General features: G+C 46.8%; 3 protein-coding genes and 1 pseudogene across 3 annotated transcripts in view; 2 read left to right on the top strand and 2 right to left on the bottom strand.

Moving 5' to 3' along the window:
• Cpne1 (copine 1) overlaps nt 1–14,494 on the top strand; it is a 46,380-nt gene extending 31,886 nt beyond the window's left edge. Inside the window, 11 exon segments of the mRNA XM_087188954.1 lie at nt 96–185; nt 296–382; nt 521–607; nt 704–763; nt 843–976; nt 1,082–1,136; nt 3,295–3,346; nt 12,739–12,869; nt 12,997–13,005; nt 13,008–13,235; nt 13,453–14,494. Coding sequence (XP_087045080.1) covers nt 96–185; nt 296–382; nt 521–607; nt 704–763; nt 843–976; nt 1,082–1,136; nt 3,295–3,346; nt 12,739–12,869; nt 12,997–13,005; nt 13,008–13,235; nt 13,453–13,593 — 1,074 coding nt within the window. The 3' untranslated portion in view covers nt 13,594–14,494.
• On the bottom strand, nt 2,239–3,275 carry LOC101725392 (uncharacterized; annotated as a pseudogene).
• A 775-nt stretch (nt 14,495–15,269) lies between the features above and the next one.
• Spag4 (sperm associated antigen 4) lies at nt 15,270–19,449 on the bottom strand. Its single transcript, XM_021246922.2, has 12 exons — nt 19,363–19,449; nt 18,987–19,257; nt 18,176–18,242; nt 17,947–18,005; nt 17,677–17,720; nt 17,386–17,411; nt 17,175–17,283; nt 16,825–16,900; nt 16,607–16,722; nt 16,097–16,264; nt 15,559–15,648; nt 15,270–15,445 (listed from the first exon to the last, which is right to left on the bottom strand). The coding sequence occupies exons 6-12, from the start codon at nt 17,397–17,399 to the stop codon at nt 15,293–15,295; spliced, it is 726 nt and encodes a 241-aa protein (XP_021102581.1). The 5' UTR covers nt 17,400–17,411; nt 17,677–17,720; nt 17,947–18,005; nt 18,176–18,242; nt 18,987–19,257; nt 19,363–19,449; the 3' UTR covers nt 15,270–15,292.
• Nucleotides 19,450–23,687: 4,238 nt separating this feature from the next.
• LOC101726139 (fer-1-like protein 4) overlaps nt 23,688–26,274 on the top strand; it is a 38,469-nt gene continuing 35,882 nt past the window's right edge. Inside the window, exons 1-6 of the mRNA XM_004867867.3 lie at nt 23,688–23,781; nt 24,051–24,106; nt 24,392–24,480; nt 24,577–24,676; nt 25,934–26,025; nt 26,201–26,242. Coding sequence (XP_004867924.1) covers nt 23,703–23,781; nt 24,051–24,106; nt 24,392–24,480; nt 24,577–24,676; nt 25,934–26,025; nt 26,201–26,242 — 458 coding nt within the window. The 5' untranslated portion in view covers nt 23,688–23,702. The remainder of the gene's footprint in view (nt 23,782–24,050; nt 24,107–24,391; nt 24,481–24,576; nt 24,677–25,933; nt 26,026–26,200; nt 26,243–26,274) is intronic.

Below are 26,274 nucleotides of genomic sequence, written 5' to 3'. Positions count from 1 at the left end.
ATAGGGATAAAGAGATTGCAGGTGGGTAAGGAAGTGTGGCAGCTCCTCATGGAACAGGTCAGAGTTCATTGAGAAGTCTTACTCTCCACTTCCAGGTAATTAAGAACAACCTGAACCCTGCATGGAAGCGCTTTTCAATTCCTCTTCAGCACTTTTGTAGTGGGGATTACAACACATCAATCCAGGTGAGGAGCTTGCCTCCTGAGTGAACTGAGCAAGGGAAGAGAGTGTAGGGAGGCACTGCTCATTTGTTTTCTGCCTCCTTTATATATACACATACACACCTTCCTCTTAGGTGCGCTGTTCAGACTATGATAGTGATGGGTCACATGATCTTATTGGTACTTTCTACACCAGCTTGGCCCAGCTGCAAGCAGTCCCGGTGAGCCTTGGCGCCCTATTCAGGGGTGTTAAGGTGGGCCTGGGTGGCTGCAGCCCAAGGAAGAAGGATGAGAGGACAGCTTGAGTCCTTAGCTCATGCTGTGGGAGTTACCTTCCCTAATTTTTCTCTCTTTACTAGGCCGAGTTTGAATGCATCCACCCTGAGAAACAGCAGAAAAAGAAAAGCTACAAGAACTCTGGAACTATCTGTGTCAAGATTTGCCAGGTGAGACAATGGCCCTTGTGACCCAGGCTCTGATCCCTGAGCTCCAGTGATGCCAGACCTCTTTCACCCCAGGCATGACCCTGTTTTCATTTGCAGGTAGAAAGGGAATATTCTTTCCTGGACTATGTGATAGGAGGCTGCCAAATCAACTTCACTGTAAGTTGCCTTACTAAGGGCAAGAGAACAGGCATGGGGCTCAAGGTGGCCTTAAGCTCCTTTCCTGGCCTCCTCCCAGGTGGGCATGGACTTCACTGGCTCCAATGGAGATCCTTCCTCACCTGACTCCCTGCACTACCTGAGTCCTACAGGAGTCAATGAGTATCTGACAGCGCTGTGGAGTGTGGACAGTGTGGTTCAAGACTATGACTCGTGAGTAACTGGTTCTCTTGGCTGTCCCCACTCCCTGCTGTTACTTTAGCCTCTGGGCTCACAATCCCTGAACCACCTCTTCCTCAACTCACTGTCCTTCCACAGGGACAAGCTATCCCCAGTGTTTGGATTTGGAGCTCAGGTCCCCCCTGACTGGCAGGTGAGCCCTCTCATCCTCTTCCTCGTTCTCCTTGTTTTCAGTTTCAGTATCTTAATTTTGGGGGATAGGGTGAATTTACTTGATGCTTGTTACCCAGTTTTAAGGGGAGGTGCAGTGATGTATCCTTGAAGGGATATATATAGCAATCTTGAGACTAAACAGCTCCTCTGGAACCTTGTTACTTACTATAGTGCCCTTGTTGTTTTTGTTTTTGTTTTTTGAGACAAGGTCTCTTGTTATATAGTTCAGGCTGATCTTGAACTCACTATGTAGCTAAGCTGCCTCAAACTCTTGGTAAGCCTCCTTCCCCAGCCTCCCAAGCGCCGGGATTACAGGCGTGCACCACCAAGTGCCCTTGTACTTGTGTCTTCTTGTCCTTTCAATTGAACTCCCAGGCCTTGCTCATGATGAGCAGTTATTTTACCACTGAGCTATACCCCCAAGCCCCAGAGTGCCCTTTTTCTTAGCACAAAGGTCAGGGGAAAGAACCTCATTTTCTTTCCTTTTTTTTCTTTTTTTACATTTCAAAAGTAGTATTTAATTATGTGTGTGACCCTGGGAGAAATGATACCATAACTTTTCCTTTCTCAATAGAGTTTCCATTGTTAGCATTTGCTTCATAAAGCACTGCCCAAGGAGTTATCTAGATGAGTGCCTTCCAAAGTGGATGTACCAATTCACACCCCAACCACATATGAATATTTCAATAAACTTGGTTTTCAAGTCTGATGAGGGAAATGTCTCATTATAGTTTCATTTTGTAAATCTCAGTATATGAGAAGTACATGTAAAGAATTTTACAGAAAGCAGCTAAAATTAGGGCTAGTGTGGGGTGTGGTGGCACATGCCTATAATCCCAGCCCTCGGGAGGCTGAGAGAGGAGGATTGCCGGGAGTTCGAGGCCGACCTGGGCTACATAGAGTTTAAGGCCGGTCTGCACTACGTAGAGAGAGACTGTCTAAAAAAAAAAATTAGGGCTAGTTTTTCAAGGTAACTCTCCTTTACACTCTTAAGCACCAAAATATCTAAAACTTTTCTAAAATAAATGGATATATGAGGTGCATTTATAATATTTCTTAAAAGAGTTTATTATAAATCAGTTTCATAGGCCACAAGGAAAAAAAGGACTATGTATAGCCTCGCAGAAAACAAGCAGGGAGCAGTGGAGGGTCAAGATGAGTCTAGGACCTTAGTGGGAGCATTCCCGGGGAGGGGGCCCTGTAAGGGAAACTAGACAATCCAATGAGATTCTGAAAACTACATAATAAACAGGTCTGTGGTAAATGGCCCTGGGGAATTGGGCCCATGCTTCTATGGAGCTACTTCTATAACTCTAGCCAAAGCCAAAGAAGGTCTCTCATACCTGGAGGAGGGGCCCACATCCCTAGAGGGGCCATGCCCATAGGAGTCCCTCATCCAGGAGGGATGTCCATTGGGAGACCCATGGGTGGCCACATACCAGGAGGGGGGCCTATCATGCCAGGAGGGGGTGTACCTCGGGCCATAGCTGAGGGAGGACCCCTGTGGCCAGATGGGTACTGGGTTGGAGTCCCTGTAATACTAGCTGTGGCAGCAGCTGCAACAGTGCCTCTTTCTTGTGGGATCATCACCTGCTGAGATGGCCCACCAACCCCATGGACTGTCTCAGCAGGCGCCTGTGGCATGGGAACACCTGCTGGGATTCCTCTACCTACAGCCGTACAGATTTTGGAGCCCCCAGCAGATCCAACAAGTGGCACTCAGTCCATGCCAGTATCTTTGGGAGGAGGTTCTTTTACTGTCATTGAGACCAGGTTCTCCCCTCGGAGCAGCACCAGACCGAGGACGTGTTTCTCTTCCCTTTCTGCTTGTTTAGAGTTCTTTGGTTTGATCTTCCTATATTCATCACAGTCACAGAGGATCAAATTCATATGGTTGTCAAAACCTTTGAAGGGACCAATGAAGATCTGGCCATCTTGCAGGATGCACTTCATCCTGTAGTCAGTGTGCTGCAGCATCTTGCTGCTCTTGCCCACTGTCATGGTGGCAGTTCTGACGGTTTGGATTTGCACTGGATTCATCTCCTCAGAGGCCTAGCCAGAGCCAGCAGCCCGTTTTCCGCTGCCACTACCAGACATTTAGTCACCAGTAAAATCCTCATTTTCCTTCTTGCCCTCAGGTCTCACATGAATTTGCCTTGAACTTCAAACCTAATAACCCCTATTGTGCAGGTAAGTTCCCTGTCCTTCAGTGTGAAGCAGATTGATTTGTGCATACTTGAAGGGTGAGCCTGTATAGGCAAAGAAGAGGGGTAGGGAAGAGATACCTGCCTCCATGGTCCAAAAGAGTGAATTTTAGAGATACCTCTCTGGAGTCAACTTATTTTATTTTTTTTTATTTATTTATTTATTTATTTATTTATTTATTTATTTATTTATTTATTTATTTATTTTGATACCAGGGATCTAATTTAGGACCTTGCTCCTGCCAGCACGGTGACACTAACCTAAATCCTCGGCCCTTTACTCTGTTTTTAAATTCATACGTGTTTGGAGTAGATGATGTTTACATTCATCCTAGGAAGTGGGTACATGTACTTAACTTATCTTGATTCTTTTTATTCCCCTTCCTCCATCTCTAGACCCCCTTTCCCTATTTTCATTATTATTTTTAGTTCATGTTTATGACATTATAAAGATTACATTCATTAGCCGGGGATTTAACTCAGTGGTTTTGCCCCCTGCTGCGCAAGCACAAGGACCCAAGTTGGATCCACCTTACCAAAAAAAAAATTACATTCATTAGACCAGGCGTGGTAGCACATTCCTGTAATCCCAGCACTTGGAAGGCTGAGGCAGGAGGATTACTGTGAGTTCGAGGCCATCCTGGGCTACATAGTGAATTGAAGGCCAGCCTAAACTACATAGGGTTACCCTGTCTCGAAAAAAAAAAAAAAGATTATACTCATTGGAGATAGTTGGTATATGTATACATGACGCATCTTACATTTTTATTTCCCCTTCCCCAAACCTCAGGGTCTTGATCACCTTCCCATTTGCAAAAGATTAGCTCCCTGATTCCTTTTATTAGTCTTTTTCTCTTTATTTGTACTTGGAATTACTTAAATGAGAGAAACTATACAGTATTTAAGCTTGTGTGACGATTTATTTCACTTAACATTATGTTTTAAAAAGTATATCCATTTTCCTACAAAGGTCTTGATTTTATCCTTCTGTATAGCAGAATAGTATTCCATTATATGTAGATACCACATTTTCTTCATTTGTCTGTTGATGGACATAGAGGTTGCTTCCAAGACTTAGCTATTATGAATTGTGCTGCTATAAACACATGCATGTATCTCTGTAATATGATATCTTTAGCCCTTTGGGGAAGATACCTAGAAGAGGAATACCTAGGTCAAATGGAGTTTCTATTTTCAATTTTTTGAGAAATCTCTATGCTGATTTCCATAATGGCTATACTAGATTTACATTCCCACCAACGATGTAAAAGGGTTCCTTCTTCACTGCAGCCATGGCAGCATTTGTTAGTATTTGATTTCTTTCTTTATTTTTTTCTTCAAATTTTTTTGAAGCAAAACATTTATTGGCACATTTTAGATATACATAGTGATAACATTCAACATTCACATAGGGAATTTGTACCTGTACATGATATATCTTGCTTCTTTTTCCATCCTCCCCTTCAACTGCTCTTCCCCTCCTTATATACAAAAGTTCTGTTCCTATTTTTTTTTCTCTCCTTTTTTAAAAAGTATTTGATTTCTTGATGATTGCTATTCTTTCTGGTATAAGACGAAATCCCAGTGTTGTTTTAATTTATATTTCTCTAGTGGGGTCCGAGGATTTAGCTCAGTGGTTCCCCTGCCTGCCTTCCAAGCACAAGGACCCAAGTTTGATCCCTGGTACCAAAAAAAAAAGTTACTGAAAAGAAATACCAAGTGTTTATATTTCTCTAGTGGCCAAAGATATTGAGCATTTTTTCATGTATTTATTGCCCATTTGTACTTATTCTTCTGAGAACTGTCTATTTCATTTGCCCATTTTTTGAATGAGTCTTATTTTGGGGAGTCTAATTTTTTTTAGTTTGTTACATAGTCTAGATATTAGTCCTCTGAGGAATAGCTGACAAAAATTTTTTCTCATTCTGTCAGTTGTTTCTTCACTCTATTGGTTGTTTCCTTTGCTGTCCAGAAGCTTTTTTTTTTTTGGTACTAGGGATCGAACTAGGGTCCTTGCACCTGCAAGGCAGGCTGCAGAACCACTGAGCTAAATCTCCAGCCCCAGAAGCTTTTTAATTTGATGTAATCCCATTTTTTTTTTATTCTTGCTGTTAATTTCTTATGCAATTAGAGTTCTGTTCAGAAAGTCCTTGCCTACCTCAATCACTTCAAGAGTTTTTACCTATCTTCCAGTAGGTTGTTTCTGTTTTAAAATTTGGGTCTTCGATTCATTTTGATATTAGTTTAGTACATAGAGGTATGGGTCTATCTTCAGTTTTGTGCATGTGTAGAGCCAGTTTTCCCAGCACTGTTTCCTAAAGAGGCTATCTTTAGCCGGTGTGGTAGTGCATGCCTGTAATCCCAGCACTTGTGATGCTGAGGCAGTAGGATTACCATGGGTTCAAGGCCAGCCTGGGCTACACAGCAAGACCCTGTCTCAAAAAAAAAAAAAAAACACCAAATAAAGAGGGGGCCGGCCGGGGATTTAGCTCAGTGGTTCCGGTGCCTGCCTCGAAAGTGCACGGTCCCGAGTTTGATCCACGGTACCAAAAAAAACCCAAATAAAGAGGCTATCTTTTTTCCAACATGTGCTTTTGGCCTTTTTTGCCAAAGATCAGATAGCTGAATGTGTCTAGGTTTGTTTCTGTATCTTCTCTTCTGTTCCCTTGACCCACATGTCTGTTATGTCAATACCATGCTGTTTTTCTCACTGTAATCTTGCAGTATAACCTGAAGTCAGGTATTGTGATGCCTTTCACTTTGCTCTTGTTGCCCAGGGAGTGTTTGTACTATTCTGGGTCTCTTCTGGTTTCATATGAATTTTAGAGTTGTTTTCTCCAGTTCTCTGAGGAATGCTGTAAGTATTTTGATTGGGATTGCATTAAAATAGAAATAAATGTATAATATCTATCAGTTTTGGAAGAATGGCCATTTTGTTTCCACTTTTTTTTTGAGACAGGGTCTCACTGTGTAGTTCAGGCTGGTCTTGACCTCACAGTGATCCTCCTGGCTCAGCCTCCTCTTGGTGTCATGTAGTAGCTGTTGGATAAATTTTTTTTATCGTTTTTAAGGCTTTATCGAGTAATTCATTGTGATTACCATTTTGTCCTTGATTTGTGAAACACTGTCTTTATTTCTGCAATTTATAAATTCTATATTATTTTTTTTTATTTCTGAAATTTCTATCTGATACTTTTTTGTGTAATCTATATCTTTGGCAAATATGTCATTCATGGTTTGTTTGGGGTTTTTTTGGGTACCGGGGATTAAACTCAGGTCCTTGCGCTTACAGGGCAGGCAGCAGAACCACTGAGCCCCAGCTGTCATTCGTGTTTTAAACTGTTTTAATCAGCTCTTCCAGTTTTTTATTTGTTTCTCCCATATCCTCATTGTTTTTTTCATTTTGTTTTGTTTTGGTACTGGGTATCGAACTCAGGACCTCGTCCTTGCCAGGCAGATGCTGTGCCACTGAGCTAAATCCCTAGCCCAATTCCATAAACTTTTGCATTATGTCCTTTTTGAACTCACCAAGTTTCTTTAACTCTTCTTTAAGCAAGTCATAAAATCTCAATACCTGGTATTTACTTTCCATTGGTACTCCCTGAATCTACCTTGGGCAACAGTTGGAAGACCTTGGGAGCCTTTTGTTACCTTGTTTTCTCATGTTCTTCTATGTGTGTGCATGCATCTGTGAGTGTGTGTGTGGGGTGTAGATTCTAATTTATTTTTTGGTGCTGAGGATTGAAGTCAAGTAGGGTAAGGAGAGATTGTAGTTGGTATGATGATCTGTTTAGTTAGATATTGCCTTCCAGTGATATGTTTTCTGTTTTATTTGTCCAGAGGTAGTATTTACTCCTTCAGCTATTTAAGTGGTTTAGACCCTATCACTGTTTTGAGGAAAGAATTACTACTGATTATAACAGCATCAACAGATCTGATCTTACATTGCTTTTAAGTGATAAAACTTGCATTTACACTTTCACTTTTTAATCAAAACTGCAGCTAGTCGTCTGTTATTACTAGCATTTAGTCTGCAATGTGGAAGGAGGATCAAAGGGATAAGATGGAGGGATGGGTGAAAGAGAAGTGTAAATCAGTAAGAGGAAAGGTTGGTAGGAGAAAGAGTAATAGATTGAAAAATTAAATAGGGGATCAGATTCTGTTGGAAGTCTTTTAGTGGGATTGAGGTGTTAGTGTTGAGGGTTTTAAGAAGATATTTGTTGGGGTAAGGATGGGATGTTAGGAGGAAGGAGGTGTACTTTGGGAGTGAGGAGAGCTATGAGGTTGTTGGAATCTGTTTATATATTTGTGCCCCTGTAAAGTGGAGAAGAGGCAAAGGAAGACAGGGACCTAGGTAAGATAAGGAGGAGCAAAAAGAATGGAATAGAGAAGACAAGAAGGTTAATACAAGAGAAAATAGGGGTAGCTGAGAGGACAGAATATGTATAGTGAACAAAAACTTGAAAAGATTTGAACAGTGAAGGAAACAAGTAAAAAAATAAAAAATAGTATTGCTACAGAAGTTTGGGTTAAAGATACAAAATAGAGAGATGAGCAGAGAGAGAGAGATAAACAACTAAATCAAAGCAAAAAAAAAAAATTCTGGTGGGAACCCAGATGAAATACTCCAAGAAGAGAATGTACATGTGATCCCCATGTGTCTACTATGCCAAAAAGCCTGAGTGTTCACACAGTTCCCTTCTTGCCTTACTTACACTCTGATTGTAGGCAACCACACCAGTTTCCCCTCTTTTCTCTTGCATTCAAAACCCAAAATAACCCAGTCTCAAGAATTCTCCCCTTCAGCCAGCAGGCGGAATATGTTGCTGTTTCTAGACTTCTTTAGGGACTCTTCCCCCTCAGCATGATGACAAAGTCAGTGTGTGTGTTCATGTGCTCACAGGGGTCCTTGGGAGTTGGCAGGCAGGGGTGACTGCCCTCATAAGTCCACAAGACCTGTTCCCTTGTTTATCTTCTCTTTGCCCAGAGCTGGTTGGGAGCTTTTCTTGCCCAGAGTGACTGCTGCTGAGGATGCCAGTAGGCTGCAGCATTTCCCAGTGTTTGGAGGGGAGGTAGTAGGAAGAAAGGGCTGGTACTTGCAGAGTCTGACCTAAGCCTTTGTAGCATTTATTTATTCCGAGGCTGTCTGGGATCCTTTCAAGATGGCTGCTCCCTGGAGGGGTAGATGCTAAAGCTTGAGCAGTGCAGACCAGCCAAGGCAGCACTGCTTCCCATTTTCAATGATCTAGATATTTGGATTGATCTACATGTATCATCTTCTGATTAATTTTCTATTTCAGGGTATAAATCTCTCCCCCACTACAGAGTACCTGTGGCTTCATTGGATCCTCTCTGAGCATCTCTTCCTCTAGTCAGCCTTGTTGGATCTCTACCTCTGGAGTCAACTCTTCATCTTGCTACTTGCTAACCACATGATTTGGGGCAACTTGCTTAGCTCTCTGTGCTTTGGTTTTACAATTAAGCTAAATATCGTAGGGTACTGAGTATTCAAGGAGAAGATTCAAGTAAAGCAGTACATTTAAAGCAGTAATCCTGCATGTAGTAAGTACTACCCCCAAAACAGTAGCTGTTTATCTTAGTTTCCCTTTGATAGAAACAGTACCTAATAATCACAACTTAAAAGGGGAGAAGTTTATTTTGGCTCACAGTTTCAGTCCATGGTCAGCTGGCCCAAGGCAGAAACAGCCTGGGTGGAGGATGGCAGCTCATCCCGTAGCAGCCAGGAAGCAGAGAAGGGAGAAGCTGGTGACAACAATGCACCCTTGGGGTCACACTCCAGTGACCTATCTCCAGCCAGGCCCACTTCCTAAATGCACACTCAGCTACTGAACTCATCAATGGATGAATCTACTGATGAGTATAGCACCCCATGATTCCATCATTTTCCACACACCTGAGAATTTAGGGGACATTTTAACCACTTTTTTTTTTTTTTTTTTTTTTTTTGGTACCAGGGATTGAACTCAGGACCTTGGACTTGCCAGGCAGGCGCAGCGCCACTGTCCCCCACAGGGGACATTTTAGATCTAAACCATAACATTGTTAATTATTATCTTTTTTTTTTTGTACTGGGGATCGAACTTGGGTCCTTGTGCTTGCGCAGCAGGTGCTGAAACCACTGAGCTAAACCCCCGGCCCTTTAATTATTATCTTTACCTAACAGTCCCTAGGAGTGGGAGTTTTTGAACTCACCTGATCTGACTTGAGAATGGCTCCCTTCCCCCTGTACTGGGGATTGTACTGGGAATTCTTTGCACTGAGTTTTATCTCCAGCTCTATTTTATTTTTTACTTTGGAACAAGGTCTCAATAAGTTGCTAAGTCCTGAGCTCCATCTTGTCCTCCTGCCTCAGCCTCAAGAATCACTGTGATTATAAGTTGCCCAGGCCAGGCTTGAACTTGCAGTCCTCAGCTTCTGCAAGGGCTAGGATTACAAGCATGGATTTCCACATCTGGCTTGATGTTTTTTAATCTTTTTTTTTTTCTGTTTGAGAATGTTAGAGCCTACCAACTTTGTGTCTATTATCATCCATATAGCCCTTCATCCAAATACTTCAGTGTTCACTAAAAGACATTCTGTCACATAACCAAAGTGTAATTCTCAAAATCAGGAAATTAACATAATACAGTAATATTGTCCAGTTTATGCCATTTATTTAGATTTTGCCAGTTGTCCTCATGTCTTACAGCAAGAGGGAATCTCAGATTACATATTGCATTCAGTTATATTTTTCATCTATAAGAGTTCATCATGTTTCATAATACTAACATTTTTTAAGAATACAGGCGTGGGGGCTGAGGATTTTTTTTTTGGTACCAGGGATCGAACCGGGGTCCTTGTGCTTGCAAGGCAGGCGGCGGAACCACTGAACTACATATCCAACAATAGCAATATAGCTTAGTGGTGCCGCACCTGCCTAGCAAGTGCAAGGTCCTGAGTTCACCTGCCTGTACGAGTGTGTGTGTGTGTGTGTGTGTGTGTGTGTACGTACGCTAGGTAATTTTTAGAATAGTCCTTAATTCGGGTTTACCTGAAGCATCCTAAGACTTCACATTTTTTAGCAGGAATACTATCCACACAATGCTGTACATTCTCAGTGCATCATAGCAGGAGACGGATATAATGTTGGTTAATCCTGACGTTAGTTATTAACTTTGATGTCTTGGTTAAGATAGGGTCTATCATATTTCTTCACTATATAAATACTGTTCTTCCTTTCATAATTTATAAGTATCTTTTGAGAATAAACTTTGAAGCTACATAAATTTCAAGTTAGAGCTACACCTGAGGCAGGAGGGTTGCCACAAGTTCAAAGCTTGGGCTACATAGTTCAAGGCCAGCCTGAACTACCAACTGAGATTCTGTCTCAAAAACAAAACAGGGCCGGGGATTTAGCTCAGTGGTCCCACTGCCTGCCTTGAAAGCAGAAGGTCCCGAGTTGGATCCCCGGTACCAAAAAAAACAAAAACAAAAAAGTAGCCAGGTGTGGACACAGGCTTGTAATCCCAGTGCTTGGAGGCTGAGGCAGGAGAACTGCAGAGAGTTCAAGGCCAGTTTGAACTACACAGGAAGACCTTGTCTCAAAAACCCCTAATATCTATTAATCAACTTTCACATCCATTGGTGATCCTTTTCTGAATCTGATAATGATGATTGGTACTGGGGATTGAACCCGGGGCCTTTGCAGTGAGTTACATCCCCAACCCATTTTTTTATTTTTTGAGATAAGGTCTGGGGCCAGGGATTTAGCTCAGTGGTTCTGCCGCCTGCCTCACAAGTGTAAGGGACCAGAGTTCAATCCCTGGTACCAAAAAAAAAGAGAGAGATAAGATCTGGCTATGTTCCCCAGGACGGGCTTGAATATTTGTATGAGTGTGTGTGGAACCGGGGATCAATTCCAGGTCCTTGCACTTGCAAGGCAGGCAGCAGAACCACTGAGCTAAATCCCCAGCCCCCTGGGCTTGAATTTTTGATCCTCCTCCCTCAGCCACCCAGAGTGCTAGGATTATGGGCATATACCACTATACCCAGCCTGAATCAGTTATTTCTATGATGATCATCAAATGATTTTGTAATTCTTCTTTTTAAGAAGAGCTTTTTTAAGAGCTTTGCCTTGTTCTCCAGTGATTAATATCTCTATGGATTCTTACTAAGTAGATTATAATTCATTAGTTTGTTAAGTAGTTGATTTAATTCTCAGAAAGTCCAGAATTTGTTCAGGGAATCTCCCTAATCTGGGGGGGCAGGGGTTAGATTTTTTTTTCAAGAGCTAGCTTTTATTTATTTATTTATTTATTTAATTTTTTTTTGGTACTGGGGATCAAACTCGGGACTTTTTGCTTGAGAGGCAGGCGTGGGAACCACTAAGCTAAATCCCCGGCCCAAGATTTTTATTAGTATATGTTTGCAGTACATAATTGTCGGGAGCAATGCTACATAATTTTAGGGAAAAACCGTTTGATTAGGTCTAGTTCTCCTGCCTACAGGCCCGCTATGGCATTTTGAAACATGATTTCACCTTGGCCTCGGGTCACAACTGAGACCTCAATGATCCCCATGATGCTGTGATGCTCCAGGACAAGACCACGCCTTCGAGAGACATCCTGGGAGGAACCAAATCTGCATCTGTACAGTTCCTCATTGATCTAGGGATTCCGCCACTCCCAAGTCATCTGTTACTTTTGTTTCTCCTGGTACTGAATAAAAGGTGCAGCAAGCTTGGGGGCTTTTGTCTTTGCTGCCCAGAGCAGCACTGATCAGGCCCGAAGCTCAGCTTCTCCAAGTCTCATTTTTTCTACCTTTCCTGTATAATAAGTTAATTCCCCTTGTGCTGCCATGGCTCGCAGGAGAGTAGGACTTACTGCAGAGGTTCTAGTAACGTCCCCTTTCCCTGTTCCTTACACATAATGATTACATTCATTGTGAGAAATACATAACACAAGTACATATGTTAATTCTTTTTAGATCTCTCCTCTGCTCCCTCTATCTCTTGATCTTCCATTTCCAAAAGATCTAGCTCCGTATTTCCTATTACCTTTTATTTTGTTCTTTATTTATACTTAATCAGGGTTATATTCCAAGCTGTTATTTTGTGCAAGTCTCATCTCTTTGAGTCTTTTTTGTTTTGTTTTTGGTACCAGGGATCGAACTCTGGTCCTTGGGCTTGCACAGCAGGCGGCAAAACCACTAAGCTAAATCCCCAGCCTGAGCCTTTGTTTTTATCTGTAGGATAGAGTTAGGTACCCTGGGTCACAGGGGTGACTGAATGAAACGCATCTAGATTCTTGATTTCAGGACTAGCCTAGTCTTGGAAAGTCTGGAATTTCACAGTGGCTTGTTTTCCCTCTTTCCCTGCAGGCCAAGGCATTGTAGATGCCTACCGCAAAGCCTTGCCTCAAGTTCGCCTCTATGGCCCCACCAATTTTGCACCTATTATCAACCATGTGGCCAGATTTGCAGCCCAGGCTGCATATCAAAGGACTGCGTCAGTAAGCATTGTTGGTAGCACCAGTAATGGGTTGTGAGGGCTGTGTAACAAGGGAATATGTGGTTGGAATGTTTGGAGGGGTTGTAGAAAGAGCATCTTCCTGAATACATGTATGGGCTTGCTCCTAGCAATACTTCACGTGCTGTTGCTGTTGACTGATGGTGCTGTGACAGATGTGGAGGCTACCTGTCAGGCTGTGGTAAATGCCTCAAAACTGCCCATGTCAGGGATCATTGTGGGAGTGGGTGGAGCTGACTTCAAGGCCATGGAACAGCTGGATGCCGATAGCAGGCCTCAACACACGGGCCCTGGGGAGTCAGCAGCCCATGACATAGTGCAGTTTGTGCCTTACCATCAGTTCCAGAATGTGAGTAGGGGCAAGGCTGGAGGGCAAACCCATTTGGGAGTTTATCCTTCCACCTGTTGTGAGGTGAATGGGGTTGAGGACCAGGAAATATAAGCCCTTTCCTCAAAGTCTGGGCAGGTTGGGTGTTAGATTTGTATCTTTTCTTGGGTTGAGCTAAAAACTTTAGGAAGCTGTTATTCCCATCCCTACCTCAGTGACTTTGCTCTTGTCCTTCCAGGCCCCTCGGGAAGCACTGGCACAGACTGTGCTTGCAGAAGTGCCCACACAGCTGGTCTCCTACTTTAAGGCTCAAGGTTGGGCCTCACTCAAGATGCCTCCATCCCCAGCCAAGGTTCCTGCACAGGCTGCCCAGGCCTAGGTTCCCTTGGCAGTCCTCAACTTCATGTGCCCAACATCCTCTGTATCATGGCACTTTATATTTTATTCCTGCTTCTGTTACTGCTACTCTGTTTTGTTTTTTTGAGACAGGGTCTTACTTTGGAGCCTGGCCTTGAACTCACTATTGTAGCCGAGGCTGGCCCCAAACTCACAACGATCCTCCAGCCTCAGCCTCACGAGTGCTGAGATTACAGGCTTGCACCACCATGCCTGGCCTGTTATTGCTACTCTTGATCCCACCTGCTTGTTCTTGGCACCTCTCATTCAATAAAGACCAGTAAAGACCACTGCTTTTCCACGCCTCTGTATTCTGGACTCAAATGATTCTCATGCCTTAGCCTTCTGAGTAACTGGGACTACAACCATTTATTTGGAGATAGGGTCTTGCCAAGTTGTCCAAACCAGGCTCCAATTTGTGATCCTTCTGCCTCAAGCTCCCAGAGTGCTAGGTGCAGAGACAGGGTCTTTCTAAGTCACTGTGTTGCCCAGACTGGGCTTCAACTTGCCATTGTCCTGCCTCAGCTGGGATTACAGTTATGTGCCACCATGCCTGGCTAACTTTAGATTTTTTTGGTCTTCCTTTGTAATGCAGGCTGGCCTCGAACTCAGCGATTTTCCTGCCTTAGCCTTTTGAGTCCTGGGGTTACAGGCATGCACCAGCACGCCTAGCCAGAATTCCCAGTGATGAGGGGGAACAGAATGTACCTGAATGTATAATTCTTCACATGGATTCTCGTTTTTACTTCTGCTTTTTGCTGTGTGACTTATAGCTGTATATTAAATAAGAGCTTTGTAAGCAGTGTATGTGTGTGCAAACTTTGGAAGTACAACTCCCCATAAGCCATCTACCACTCTGTACCCTTAATAAACTCATTCGCTAAGCTGGTCTTGTCTGAGTCATCCTTTGGTCTGTTAGCATCTTCCCAATTCAGAGACAAACGTTTCTGTCTTCTTGGAAATTTGTAGAACACTTTTCCCATCCCTAGGTAGAACTCAGTCCTTTGCTTGTCTCCTCCATCTTTTTTTCCTCTGGAGTCCACTTTTGAATTTTAGAGTGAAGATTCTTGGATCTATAAATGAATTGTCCTGTTTCTTTGAGCAGCGTCTTCCCCTTGTCTGCCTCAAGGCCAGGGTGTGATAAATACCAGATAACCTACACTACTGTTGTAGCACAAAGTTGGACTGAGGCCTTAGTAAAGAACCCTGCGTAAAGGCTACCAGGTCTGGATCAACTCTTGTGACTCAGAGGCTTTCCAGAATTTTCACCCACACCTAGCAATCCCAACATTAGGAGTGGGAACTGAGAAGGTGCCTGGAAGCCCTACAGTTAAAAGTGTTCCTGGAGGAAGATGGCTCTGCATTCCATTCTGACCCTACCCTTCATTAGCTGTGTAACCTTGAGCAAATTTTTTGACCCGAGCATTTCCTGTGTGGTTGTGAGGATTAAGTTAGGTAATGTCTAGTGCAGATTATCCACAGCATTGACTCTTACATCTGTTAAGTATTCCATAAACATCAGCTGCTGCTACTGTATTAATAGGAACTAATCCAAGAAGAGAAGTAGAACCTGCCATACTTATATGCCACAGACAGCCAGAGCTCTCCCAGCAGAGGACTGCCCAGCACTGATCCAGCTTCCTTCCATATAAAGCTCAGTTCTACTCCAACCATTATCATGTTTAATGGGGATTAAACACTGTGGCACTGTCCTCTCCCTTCTCTGAGATTTGTAAACCATGGGCACGGACTCGATACAAGCATGTGAAACGTGGGTGGCCCCAGTTGCTTAGAATCTGGATCTTCACCTTGGGAAAGGCAGATGGAGGGTCATTCTGGGGAGACAAATGGATCATGCCAAGAACTGCTGTCAGTCACTTCCCTTCCCATTCATCTCTCACTGTCCCCCCTCCCCCCTTAGCATCTTCACCCACAGAGACAAACACACCTGCAGGTGGAAAGTCTGAAGTGGAGATTTCTTCACATCAAAGGTGAATTTTCCCAAGAAAACTTCAGTCTCATTGTCAACCCAGAGACCCTGGTGGGTGAAGGGTGAGTGGAGAAACAGTAAGGCACATGCAGAGGGGAGGGAAAACAACTTTGTTGAGAATTTTCTATTTTTCAGTAGCTTTATATGTGCTCTCATGTTTGTTCTGTTGTAGGATGGGTAAGTGTGGAACGTGGGTTTTTAGTCTGGCCATGTGTGTCCTTGAGCAAGTAATGTCTCAGGATTACTTTCTAAATATCTAAAGAGGGAGATTACTGTATTTCATAGGTGTTATGTGGATGCAATAAAATAGTTCATGTAAAGTGCTTGACACAAAGTAATACCTAATATTTGTATATGCAGCAACTCTGACCGGCAAATCTCAGTATGTCCAGTTTACACATGAGCAAGCAAAGACTCAAATACCAGCACCAGTTCTCAAGACTGCCTGTTGTGTTCTAAGCAAAATACCCCAACTCCTGGCCTCAGCCAAACTCACAAAGACTGCAAAGTCTCGGGGGGTGCTGCTGGCATCCCCCATGTGTGCCACACTGGGAGGTGGATGCTGCAGGGTGATATCACTCAGCTGCACATGACCTGCCAACCGGATCACCACCTGGCCCTGGTCGCCCTCAAAAGCCCAGCAATTTCCAGGGAACACGTCTGGCTGCAAGGTGGGAGGTGGGGAGGAACCATCAGAACCCGAGGGCAGTGACCACTTCCCCTCCTCATCCTAGGCCCAGCCCAGAGCTCCACCTCCACCCCTGGTCTCTAACCTGATCCCACTCAGGGCTCAGATCCCGCCCTCAGTCCCCAGCACGGCCAGGTCTCCAGTTCCTCAGCTTCACCCAGAGCTTCACTAGGGCACAGACAGACCCAGTCTCCTCAAGCGCCCCGCCTTCAACTTCAACCACACCCTCAACTCAACCAGGTCCTGCCTCCTCGGAGCTGGTCCTTTCTCCAGCACCCATCCCTTGGTCCCGTCCCAGGATCCTGGTTCCAGGCCCACCTCCAGGATGACTGTAGGCGGCCGAGCATAGTTCCAGAAGCTGAAGCGATTCCAGAAGTAGGCCATATTCGTGTCCTCGTAGTCATGGGATGTCTTCTCTAGGTCAATGGAGGCTCCTGCAGCGGGGAGAAATAATCCTCAGGGGCTTCCAGGCCTTACCGACAGTTGGGGAGAGGTCTGTCAGCGTCTGCATCTCCTTCGGTGTCTCTGGGTCTTACCCACAGAGCTCAGGGCGTAGTCTGGTTTCTGCACAAAATCCTCATTCAGCCGCTGGAACACGAGCTTGGCCACTCTCTAAAGCGGGGAGGGAGGCGGGAGGAGCGGGGAGGGAGGCGGGAGGAGCGGGGCTTGCAGGCTGGTTCACAAGTGGGGCGGGCTCTCAGGGAACTCTGTGCTCTGGGATGGACTTCATGGGCGCCAGGAGAGACATGCAGTGGAGCTCTGGGATGAAGGTTGAGTCCCAGGACCCGGCCAGGGGTTTTCCAAGTGTGTGGGGGACCGCGAGTGGGCGGAGCCACAGGGCCAGACTCCCCACCAGACCTCTGCGCGGCCTCCGGACGCTGCTTACCTCGCTGTGAGCTGCACGAACTCGAGCCACCTCCTTGCGGAGTTTATTCAGCTCAGCCTGAAGCTGCTGCAGCTGTTGCCCGTGGGAGCGCACGCGCTCGTGATACTCGCTGCAGCAGGAGCCCTGCGTTCAACTCCCTGCGCCCCCTCCCGCAAGGCCCCCATTGAAGCACCTTTGGGCCGCCCGACCCACCCCAGATGCCCTCTTTCACCTGGGAGTCAGCATCTCCTTAGGTTCCTATGGGTTAGGAGGCAAATACAGGGACGCTCACCTCCGCGCCGCTTCCCTTTCTCCCAAGTCAGCCTGGGGGCAGCCAGACTCACAGTGCTCCTTTTGAGAACTGTCCCGCCTCTCTCAACACTTGGCGGACCTTTAGGATCGCAGCCTCTCAGAAATCTGTGCCCAGTGCTTCCTTACTATTAGCCTCTGGCTCTGCACCCTCCCAGCAGCCCGGGACCGCCACAGCCTCCACCTATCCCAGGACTCGGTGTCCCCGACTCACATTCTCCAAAGGAGGAAGCAGGTCCACGAGCCCTGAAGAGAATGCTGGAGAAAGGAGAGGTGGGTAAAGGAAAGGAAGAGGCAGGGAAGGGGTTTCCTGGTCAGAGGGGACAGTGAAAGTAGAGCCCGGGGGCTGGGGCTGAGGCCGGGGAGGGCGGTGGGAGACGGGGTGTGGTGGGAGTCAGACGAGAGGGTCTGAAAGCCGGATGGGCTGAAGGACATCGAGGGAAATGAGTGTCCAGAGCTGGGCCCCAGGGCATCTGCCCCTCACCGGCCAGAAAGACGCTCAGCAGCGACGCAGCGAACAGGAAGCGGACAGAGGAGACCTCCCTGGGGGAACAGAGAGAGGCTGAGGCCTGGTCCACGCAGCCCGAATCCCAGGGCCCTAGCCCCGCTCCTGCCTGCCCGACCACCGATGGAAATCGACTGGAGCCTCGTGGGCCTGGCCTCGCCTCCACTCGCCCAAGCAGCGCCCGGGGCGCCCCCGCGCTCCCCCTGACCTGCACACACCGAGCAGCACGTCTCGGACCAGGGACAACAGCACTTTCAGCACCTGGAAGAGGAGGCCTGGGGGAGGAGAGCCGGATCAGAGAGGGGACCCCGAGGACGGCTCTGGGGGCGCCCACCAGCTTTCCGGGTTCCGCAGGGGGGCTGGACACCCGACAGGAGTCTCGGAGAGGGGCCGGGGCTCTGCAGAGCTCGGGCTGGCCCGGAGCGTACTCAGGAAGCTCTTGGTCGCCCGTGGGGCAGGCATCTCCCGCCTCAGATCCAGGGTCGCGAGAAGGCTCCGCTGCTCCTCAGAGACTGGGGGAGACGCAGCCGGTTCTGCGGGAGCCCACGGGCTCCACTGGGACCTTGCACACCCCAGGCCCACTTTTTACCCCCCGAGGCCCGGCCGCAGGTTCTCTAGCGCAGACTGGAGGGCAGCCCCTCAGACAGGATTTAGTCTCGACACAGGCAGGTTCCAGGCCTCCCAGGCTGTTTGAAGGCCTGGGGCGGGGCCTAGTCAGGAGTTGGTCCCACCTCCAAATGATTCCCCGCCCCAATTGGTACGGCCCTCTTTCCAGGTGGCCAATCACGTCCACAGGGTGGAGCTCCTCTGTAGTGCACAATCACAGGGCTTCCCTGCCCCTTCCCAGAGCCGTCCATCACACCGTGGCACCGCCCTCTAAGGGATCTTACTAAGCGCCTTTCACACAGGAGGCACGCAGACCTTTTCCGTTCCACCCAGGACCCCCCCCCCCGCAGGACCACCCCCTCCCTCAGCGCCACGGGTTCGACTCCGTCCGCACCCGAGGCCCCGGCCCTCACGGTTGCCGCGCCATACGCCCTTGTTGTGGCTCCAAGGCGCAGGCTCCTGGCGAGGGCTTCCAGCCCATGGGGTTCCTCCGGGCAGTCCTGGACGCAAGGCAGGCTCACCGCAGCTCCAGCCCCGGGCCCTTCTGCCCTCAGGCTCCCCGGGCCCCGGCCCAGGAGACCGGTGCCCGCTGCAGTCCCCCGAAGGGACGCTGTCTGAGCTATTGCTGTTCTCTCTGTAGAAGTTGGGCAGGTGCTCGTGCGGGGGTGGGGGCTCCGCTGCATCCTGACCCAAGGACTCCCGTCAAGGACGCCGCAGTTGCCACACAGCCACCCAGGCCCTCGACCCTCGGCCCTCCCCAGCCGCTGCTCGCCGCGGGTGCCCACGGACCCAGCCTGAACCCGAGGGCCGCGTGGCCGGACTCCACCTTCCTTCCTGTCTGTGCCTGGCAGCCACTGTCACAAAGGAGACCTGACGTCACAGAGCTGGTCGTGACGTCACTGGGAGCTGTGGGAGTCTAGGCAGTTGGTTTTTTTTTTTTTTTTTTTTTTGGCAATTGGTTTTGTGACGTTTAATGCGAACAGTGACATCACACTTCCCAGAAGACACCATCTGAAACTACACTCAATGTAAAATGATTTCTGTCCTTGCTGTTTTTCTGTGTGCGTGTGTGTGTGTGTGTGTGTGTGTGTGTTACTGGGATTGAACCCAAGGTCGCTGTACCACTCAGGTGTACCCAGCCCTTTTAATTTTAATTTTAATTTTTTTTTTTTTGAGACAGGGTCTCACTAAATTGCCCAGGCTGGCCTGGCCAATACTCAATCCTCCGATCTCAGCCTCCTGGAGGAGCTGGCATTATAGGTACATGCCACAATGTCCAGCTTCTCCTCTGCTATCCACACTAACATGCTATATATTTGACCTATTTAGTTTATTTTTGCTTGTCATGGCCACTAGAGGGGCGGTGATTGTTGTTTTTTTCACTTCTGTATCCTCCAGCACATTGAAAGGCCTAGCCTATAGTAGGTGCTCAATATTTGCAAAGGAATGAATCTTAAGGAGTAGACCATTACCCAGGGAACTTGTAAATAAACATTGCCTTCTTTGCTCTGCAAACCCTTTTGCCCTTTTCTGTAATCCCAGTCAACAGGCCAGAGAACTCTGACCTCAGGATCTGTCATCCCTCCTCCAGAAACATGTCCCCCGTGGGTCTGTGGGGTGAGAATTCAGTATGCACCCGTCCCCATACTCAAGACCACCTACCTGAGCAATGAAGAAGGGAATGAGGAACTTCAGATGGTCATGCTGGGAAACAAGGGTTCCCCAACTTCTGCTGTACAACAGAATGCAGCACTAGTGTAACTTATAGAAATTCAGGTTCCTAGGTTCTGCTTGAGACTCAGCATATCTAGGATGGACCCAGGAATGTGATTTTATTGTTTTGTTGTACTGAGGATTGAACCCACGTGCAATTTACCACTAAACTACATCTGCAGCTCCTTTTTTTGTTTTTGTTTGAGAAAGGGTCTTGCTATGTAGTTCACCTTGGCCTTGAACTGACTATGGAGCTCAGGCTGGCCTCAAACAATCATCCTGTCTCAACTTCCAAGTGCTGGGATTACAGGCATCTGCCACCATGACAGGCTCCAGCTCCTCTCTCTCTCTCTCTCTCTCTCTCTTTCTCTCTCTCTCTATTGATTTCCTTCTCTCTCTCTTTTTGAGACAAGATTTCACTAAGTTACCCAGGCTAGATTTGAACTTTTGATCTTCCTGCCTCAGCTTCCTAAGCATCTGAGATTTCAGGTGTGAGCATCTGGCTAGGAATGTGCTTTTTGTTTTGGTACCGGGGACTAAACTCAGGTCCCTGTGCTTATGAGGCAGGCAGTGGAACCACTGAGCTAAATCCCCAGCCCAGGAATGTGTATTTTAAACAATCATATGAACAATCCTCATTTATCTCCACACTTTCAAGTAAGGTAGTGTGTCCTGCTCAAATTAGACAGCTAGGCAAACAGTCCAGAGAGGGCAAAGGACTTGCCTGAGACTGCTTAAAAGTGTGATACAACAGATTGGAATGTCAAAATCCTGCCCTCCAGACCAATACTCTGTCATCTGTCACATCATACCTTCTTTATGTTGTTCTTTTTTTTTTTGGTACCGGGGATCAAACTCGGGACTTGGTGCGTACACGGCAGGCGCCAGAACCACTGAGCTAAATCCCCGGCCCCACATCATACCTTCTTTAGAGAATTAGAAAGCGGCAGTGGCAATTCTTAGAGGAGTTGAAGCACAAGGACAATCTGTTAAGGTGTGTTCCAACCCAGAGGGGAGATTGCCATGCTAGGCTCCAGACAGGTGTCAGTCCATGGTTTGATTAGATTAATCCACTGATGAGTATGGTGCCTGAGGTCTACTCCCCTCTCCAAGAGTCAATCTCTCTCTCTCTCTCTCTCTCTCTCTCTCTCTCTCTCTCTCTCTCTCTCTCTCTCTCTCTCCTCTCTTTGTGGTATTGGAGATCAAACTCAGGACTTTGTGGTTGTGAGGCAGTTGTGGTGCCACTGAGCTACATCCCTCCAAGAGTCTCTTAATCCAGTCCAGCTGACAATTAAAGATGAACTGGCACAGACTGGGAACTCCTTTGGGTTCCAGTGTCCTTGTCTGTCAAAGAGGAGAGGTGAAGCCCTTCCCCAACATTGGAGGGCCTGGAGTCTAGCTTGGATCTTGCTTGGAAAGAAAACATACACATCCCTCTTGTTTGATATTTTATAGACCTTCAAACTCATTTGAACACCTAACAACTGAGAAATAGAACAGAGCTTTCCAACCTCAGTATTGAGATGGAAATGCTGAAGCACAGGAATGACCCATGTCCAGCTCAAAGCCACACAAGACCCTGCTCCTCTGATGGTCTAATCTTATCTGCTGGTGCTACCTTATACATTCCTCATATTTAGGCTAAAATGAACAAATCACCTGTTCCAGAACACGCCACACATTCCTCTTCACTGCCTGAATGCCTGGCTCTGCTCCCAATGCCTGTCCTCAAACCCATTTTATTTATTTATTTTTGAGACAGGGTCTCGCTATGTAGATCAAACTAGCCTTGAACTCACTATGTAGACCAGGCTGGCCTCAAACTCTCGGTGATCATCCTGCCTCAGCCTCCCGAGTGCTGGAATTACAGACATGTGCCACCACGTCCGGCTCCAAAACCCATTTTAAATACTCCTTTTTCAGGAAAGCCCCTCTGCCCTCCTTCCTCAGACATCCCTAGCCCTGACCCTTTCCTATAGGGATGGTGAATGTGGGATGGAATTTCTTGGCTATGTTAGCAATTGGAGTTCTTGAAAGCACTGGGAGACAGAGACACACATCTGATTTACATCTCTGTAGTGGAACCCCTCCCCAATGGGGGTATAGCACAAGTCCTGCACATAGGAGGTACATTTAATAGAATAATGAAGTGGATAGCCTGGAAATTCATTCAACACACAGTTTCAGGCTGCAACATTCATTCTTTTGTTGAGCACAATTATTTCACATCTGTTAAGGGTAATAACCTAAGCAAGGAACTTTATATCCAGAAAAATGTACACGTCCTTAATATTTTACAGATTAGGCTGGGGATTTAGTTCAGTGGTTTTGCCTCTTGCTATGCAAGCGCAAGGACCCAAGTTCGATCCCCAGCACCAAAACTATATTTTACAGATTAGTACAAAGGTTTGCAGACTCTCTGGAAGCCATTCATGCTCCCACTATTGTCCTAGGAACCCAAGTTAAGGACCTCTAGCTTCTGGTTAAAAAGCATATGGAGGGCCTGGGATGGGCCAGGGATTTAAATTTCCTCAGTGGTTCCAGGGCCTGCCTTGCAAGCACAAGGTCCTGAGTTCAATCCCTGGTACCCCCCCCCCGCAAAAAAAGCATATGGAACAGCTCGGAGTGGTGCCACACATTTGTGATCTCAACACTTGGGAGGCTGAGGCAGGAGAAATGTCATGAGTTCAAGGCCAGCCTGGGCTACATACTGAGATCAAGGCCAGCCTGGACTACATAGCAAGATCTTGTCTAAATAAAATAAAATAAAATGATAAATAAGCATATGGAACAACTACTATATGCAGGCTATGGATGCACTCGCATTAATTCAATAAATATATTAAATATCTATAGCACTAATGCAGGAGCTAGGGAATTTATTAATCCATCCAATTACCCATCCAGTGTTTTGAGGGTTTACTATGTGCCATATCCTGAGCTGGGAACACAGAAATGAACAAAAAACAATGTGAGGGGCTGGGGATTTAGCTCAGTGGTTCTGGCACCTGCCTCAAAAGAGCAAGGTTCGGAGTTAGATCCCCGGTACCAAACAACAACAACAACAGTGTGAGTTCTATGCCCTTGAGGCCTCATAGGATAGCAGGTACCAGACTGGGGTCCTGTCCTCTCTACCCCCACCCTTTCCCAGTCCCTCGCCCATGAGAAGGGATGAAGGCTGAGGCATCCTGTCAGGTTGGAGCTGGTGCAGGCAGGGAGAACTGAGCTGAGCATAGATATCTTATCCCCACCTCTGTCCTCCCTCCATCTCCACCCATGACCCCCAGGCCTGCCACCTATATGTTTGGCTAAAGGGCAGGGACTGCTGAACCTGCTGGGTGAGTCCAGTGAGTCAGAGGCAACTCAGGTGGGCAGGAGGGCAAGCGGGCAGAGGGAGAGCCAGTGGCACTGGGACCATGGCTCTGACTGTGTGTGTCCGGAGACTAATAGGGCTGCCGGGGACCCACGACAGACAAGTAAAGCTCAGCTTTCGAGGTGAGGCTGCCAAGGGTGCTCTAAGGATTTGTGGAACTAGGAAGCTCTATTCTCTGTTCTCTAGACCTCCAACCCAATTCTTGACCATCTCAACAGCTTGTCTTTCTCCTTTTTCTGATATCCCTGACCTTCTGCCTCTTTCCCTCATTTTCTACTTTTCTTTAATTGTGATTCCAGGAGGACTAGACATGGGATGAAGTGTGGGGGAGGCAAGTGATTTTTTGGGGGTGAGAAGGGGCTGATAAATGACTAGTTTTAGTTCTGAACAGGCTTTACCCAGAAAACAAGGAAAATTCACTGTGGTCGAGAAGCAGATGTTGGCGAGGTCAGTATAGTTGATTTGTGGACTGGGAGAAGCTGGTCTGTCTTGTTTCAGGTCCCATCCTTGGGTTAAGGGACTCATTCCTGGGGTTGAGGACGTATAGTCCTAGGAAGTGGGGTCAGCCTCAGGTTTGAGAAGTCAGAACCAGTTTGGAACAAGTGATTTCCAAGACAGACGGGGATTAGTTCTTCGGAGGGTTGGCTTCTATTTCAGGGTTGGGAATAGGCCCTGGAATGGGGGTCAGGCTCAGCCCAGCACTGGTTGTCACAAGCTTCTTCCTAACCTCAGTTGTTCCGTTGGCCCCATTATGGGGCTCCACTGCCTGGGGAGAATCTGTCTGTGCAGGTGGTCAACTGCAGCCATGTGTTCAGCCCCAGGTGAGTATGCCTTTGGGAGCCAAGGATGCAAGAGGGGTTGGAGATGGCTGGTGCCATTTCCCTGGGTCACTGTTTGGTCCCATGCTACTCTCCTAGGTCTCTGGGGACTCTAGTGATCTCCCTGCAGCAATTACAGAGTGCTGGGCATTTGGTGATTCGTGAGGCCCTAGTGGATAAGAATCTTCAAGTGTCTCCAGTAAGTTCCCCCAGTCATCAGCCTGCCACCTCCAAGTTTGAGAGTCCTTCTAGATAGAGGGTTCCATTTAACTTAGGGGAAAACTCAAGACCCAACCTAACAAGGTCCTCTCACCAGGGCTCTTTCACTGAAGCCCCTGCCTGAGTCCTATATGGGCTAGAACCAGTTCAGCATGGCGAAGGGGTGTGGCAACAGGGGTGAAAAGGAGTTCTCAAAATGAACCTGGTTGGATTTTCCTGGTGTTTCACAGAAGTTCCTACAGCCTGGAAGTGGAACTTCAAGTCTCAGATCTACCACTTTCCATCTAAGAAACTGGACAGGTTATTTAGCATCTAAGCTGCTTTCTCATTTACACAATATGGAGTCATAGCAAGTGTAGAGTTTTTCATTCAATCTGTAAGTCAGTGGATAAGCTCTTATAATAAACCAATTGCAGTGCTGAGTAATGGAGATTCATTGGTGAGCAGAACAAGATAAAGATTTGCCCTCTTGGAGGTTCCTAGTTAAACAGGGAAGCAAACATTAAGCCAATATTCACACACAAAAAATGTAAAATTGCAACTAACAGATGTTACAAAAGAGCTGGCAAAGGGCTGGAACAGTGTATAACAGCACTATGGGACATATTAGGGGGCAGAAAAGGTTTCCCAAGGAAGTAGTATGTGAGCTTGGACCTGAGGCATTATATGCACTAAGAGAGAAGAATGTTCTGGGCAGAAGAAACAGAATATACAAAAGACCAAATGCCCTGAAGGAGCATAGCCAGGGTGCAGAGCAGGAGTAGAACCTGGAATGAGAATTGGAAACATTGGCAGGGACCATGCCATGCAGACCTGTAAAGCCCACAGTAAGAGATTGGACCCTTTAAGAGGTAACTTGCAGGGCCGGGGATTTAGTTCAGTGGTTTCACTACCAGCGCAAGGACCCAAGTTCGATCTCTGGTACAAAAAAAAAAAAAAAAAAAAAAGAGGTAACTTGCAGTCTGGGATTTAGCTCAGTGGTTCCACTGCCTGCTTTGCAAGCACAAGGTCCCGAGTTTGATCCCCAGTACCAAAAAAAAAGATGTAACTTGCATATTAAGTTAACAAAATTGTGAATAGTTAACATCATTGCTAATTAGAGAAGAACCATACATCACCACAGGAGCAGGCCAGGAGGATCTCTGTTTATAGGTGGAATCAAAGGCATTTTCCTTTGGGCCTCTTTTAGCCCCACAGCACTTTGAGGAACCCTAGGTCACGTTGTGTCTGGCTTCAGATCCAGGTGGAGCTTGACCTGAAGTACCAGCCCCCAGAGGGCGCTGCTGGAGCCTGGGCAGAGGAGGACTTTGGGTCAACCATCCGGGACAGGTAATCCTCCCAGCAACCTGAGCAAGGTCTGGTGGTCCTAGCCCAGGAAGGCCCTGGAAAGGGAAAAGTGGCACCCCAACCCACTGAGTCTCCTGGATACAATGACTCTTAAGATCTGTGTAGGCTGAGTTGCAGCTTTTTAGTCAGGCCTCCCTCTTTTCTCTTGTCCTCCCAGTTCAGAGTTGATCATCCCCAATGTGGGCTTCCAGGAGCTGGAGTAAGTATGTGGGGATGACCTGGGGTTACCAG

Source organism: Heterocephalus glaber, unplaced genomic scaffold, assembly GCF_053883595.1.
Source record: "Heterocephalus glaber isolate CG9 unplaced genomic scaffold, H.glaber_assembly_v1.0 deba00001532, whole genome shotgun sequence".
NCBI classification, from domain to species: Eukaryota; Metazoa; Chordata; class Mammalia; order Rodentia; family Bathyergidae; genus Heterocephalus; species Heterocephalus glaber.
This window is presented reverse-complemented; position numbering and strand designations above follow the sequence as displayed.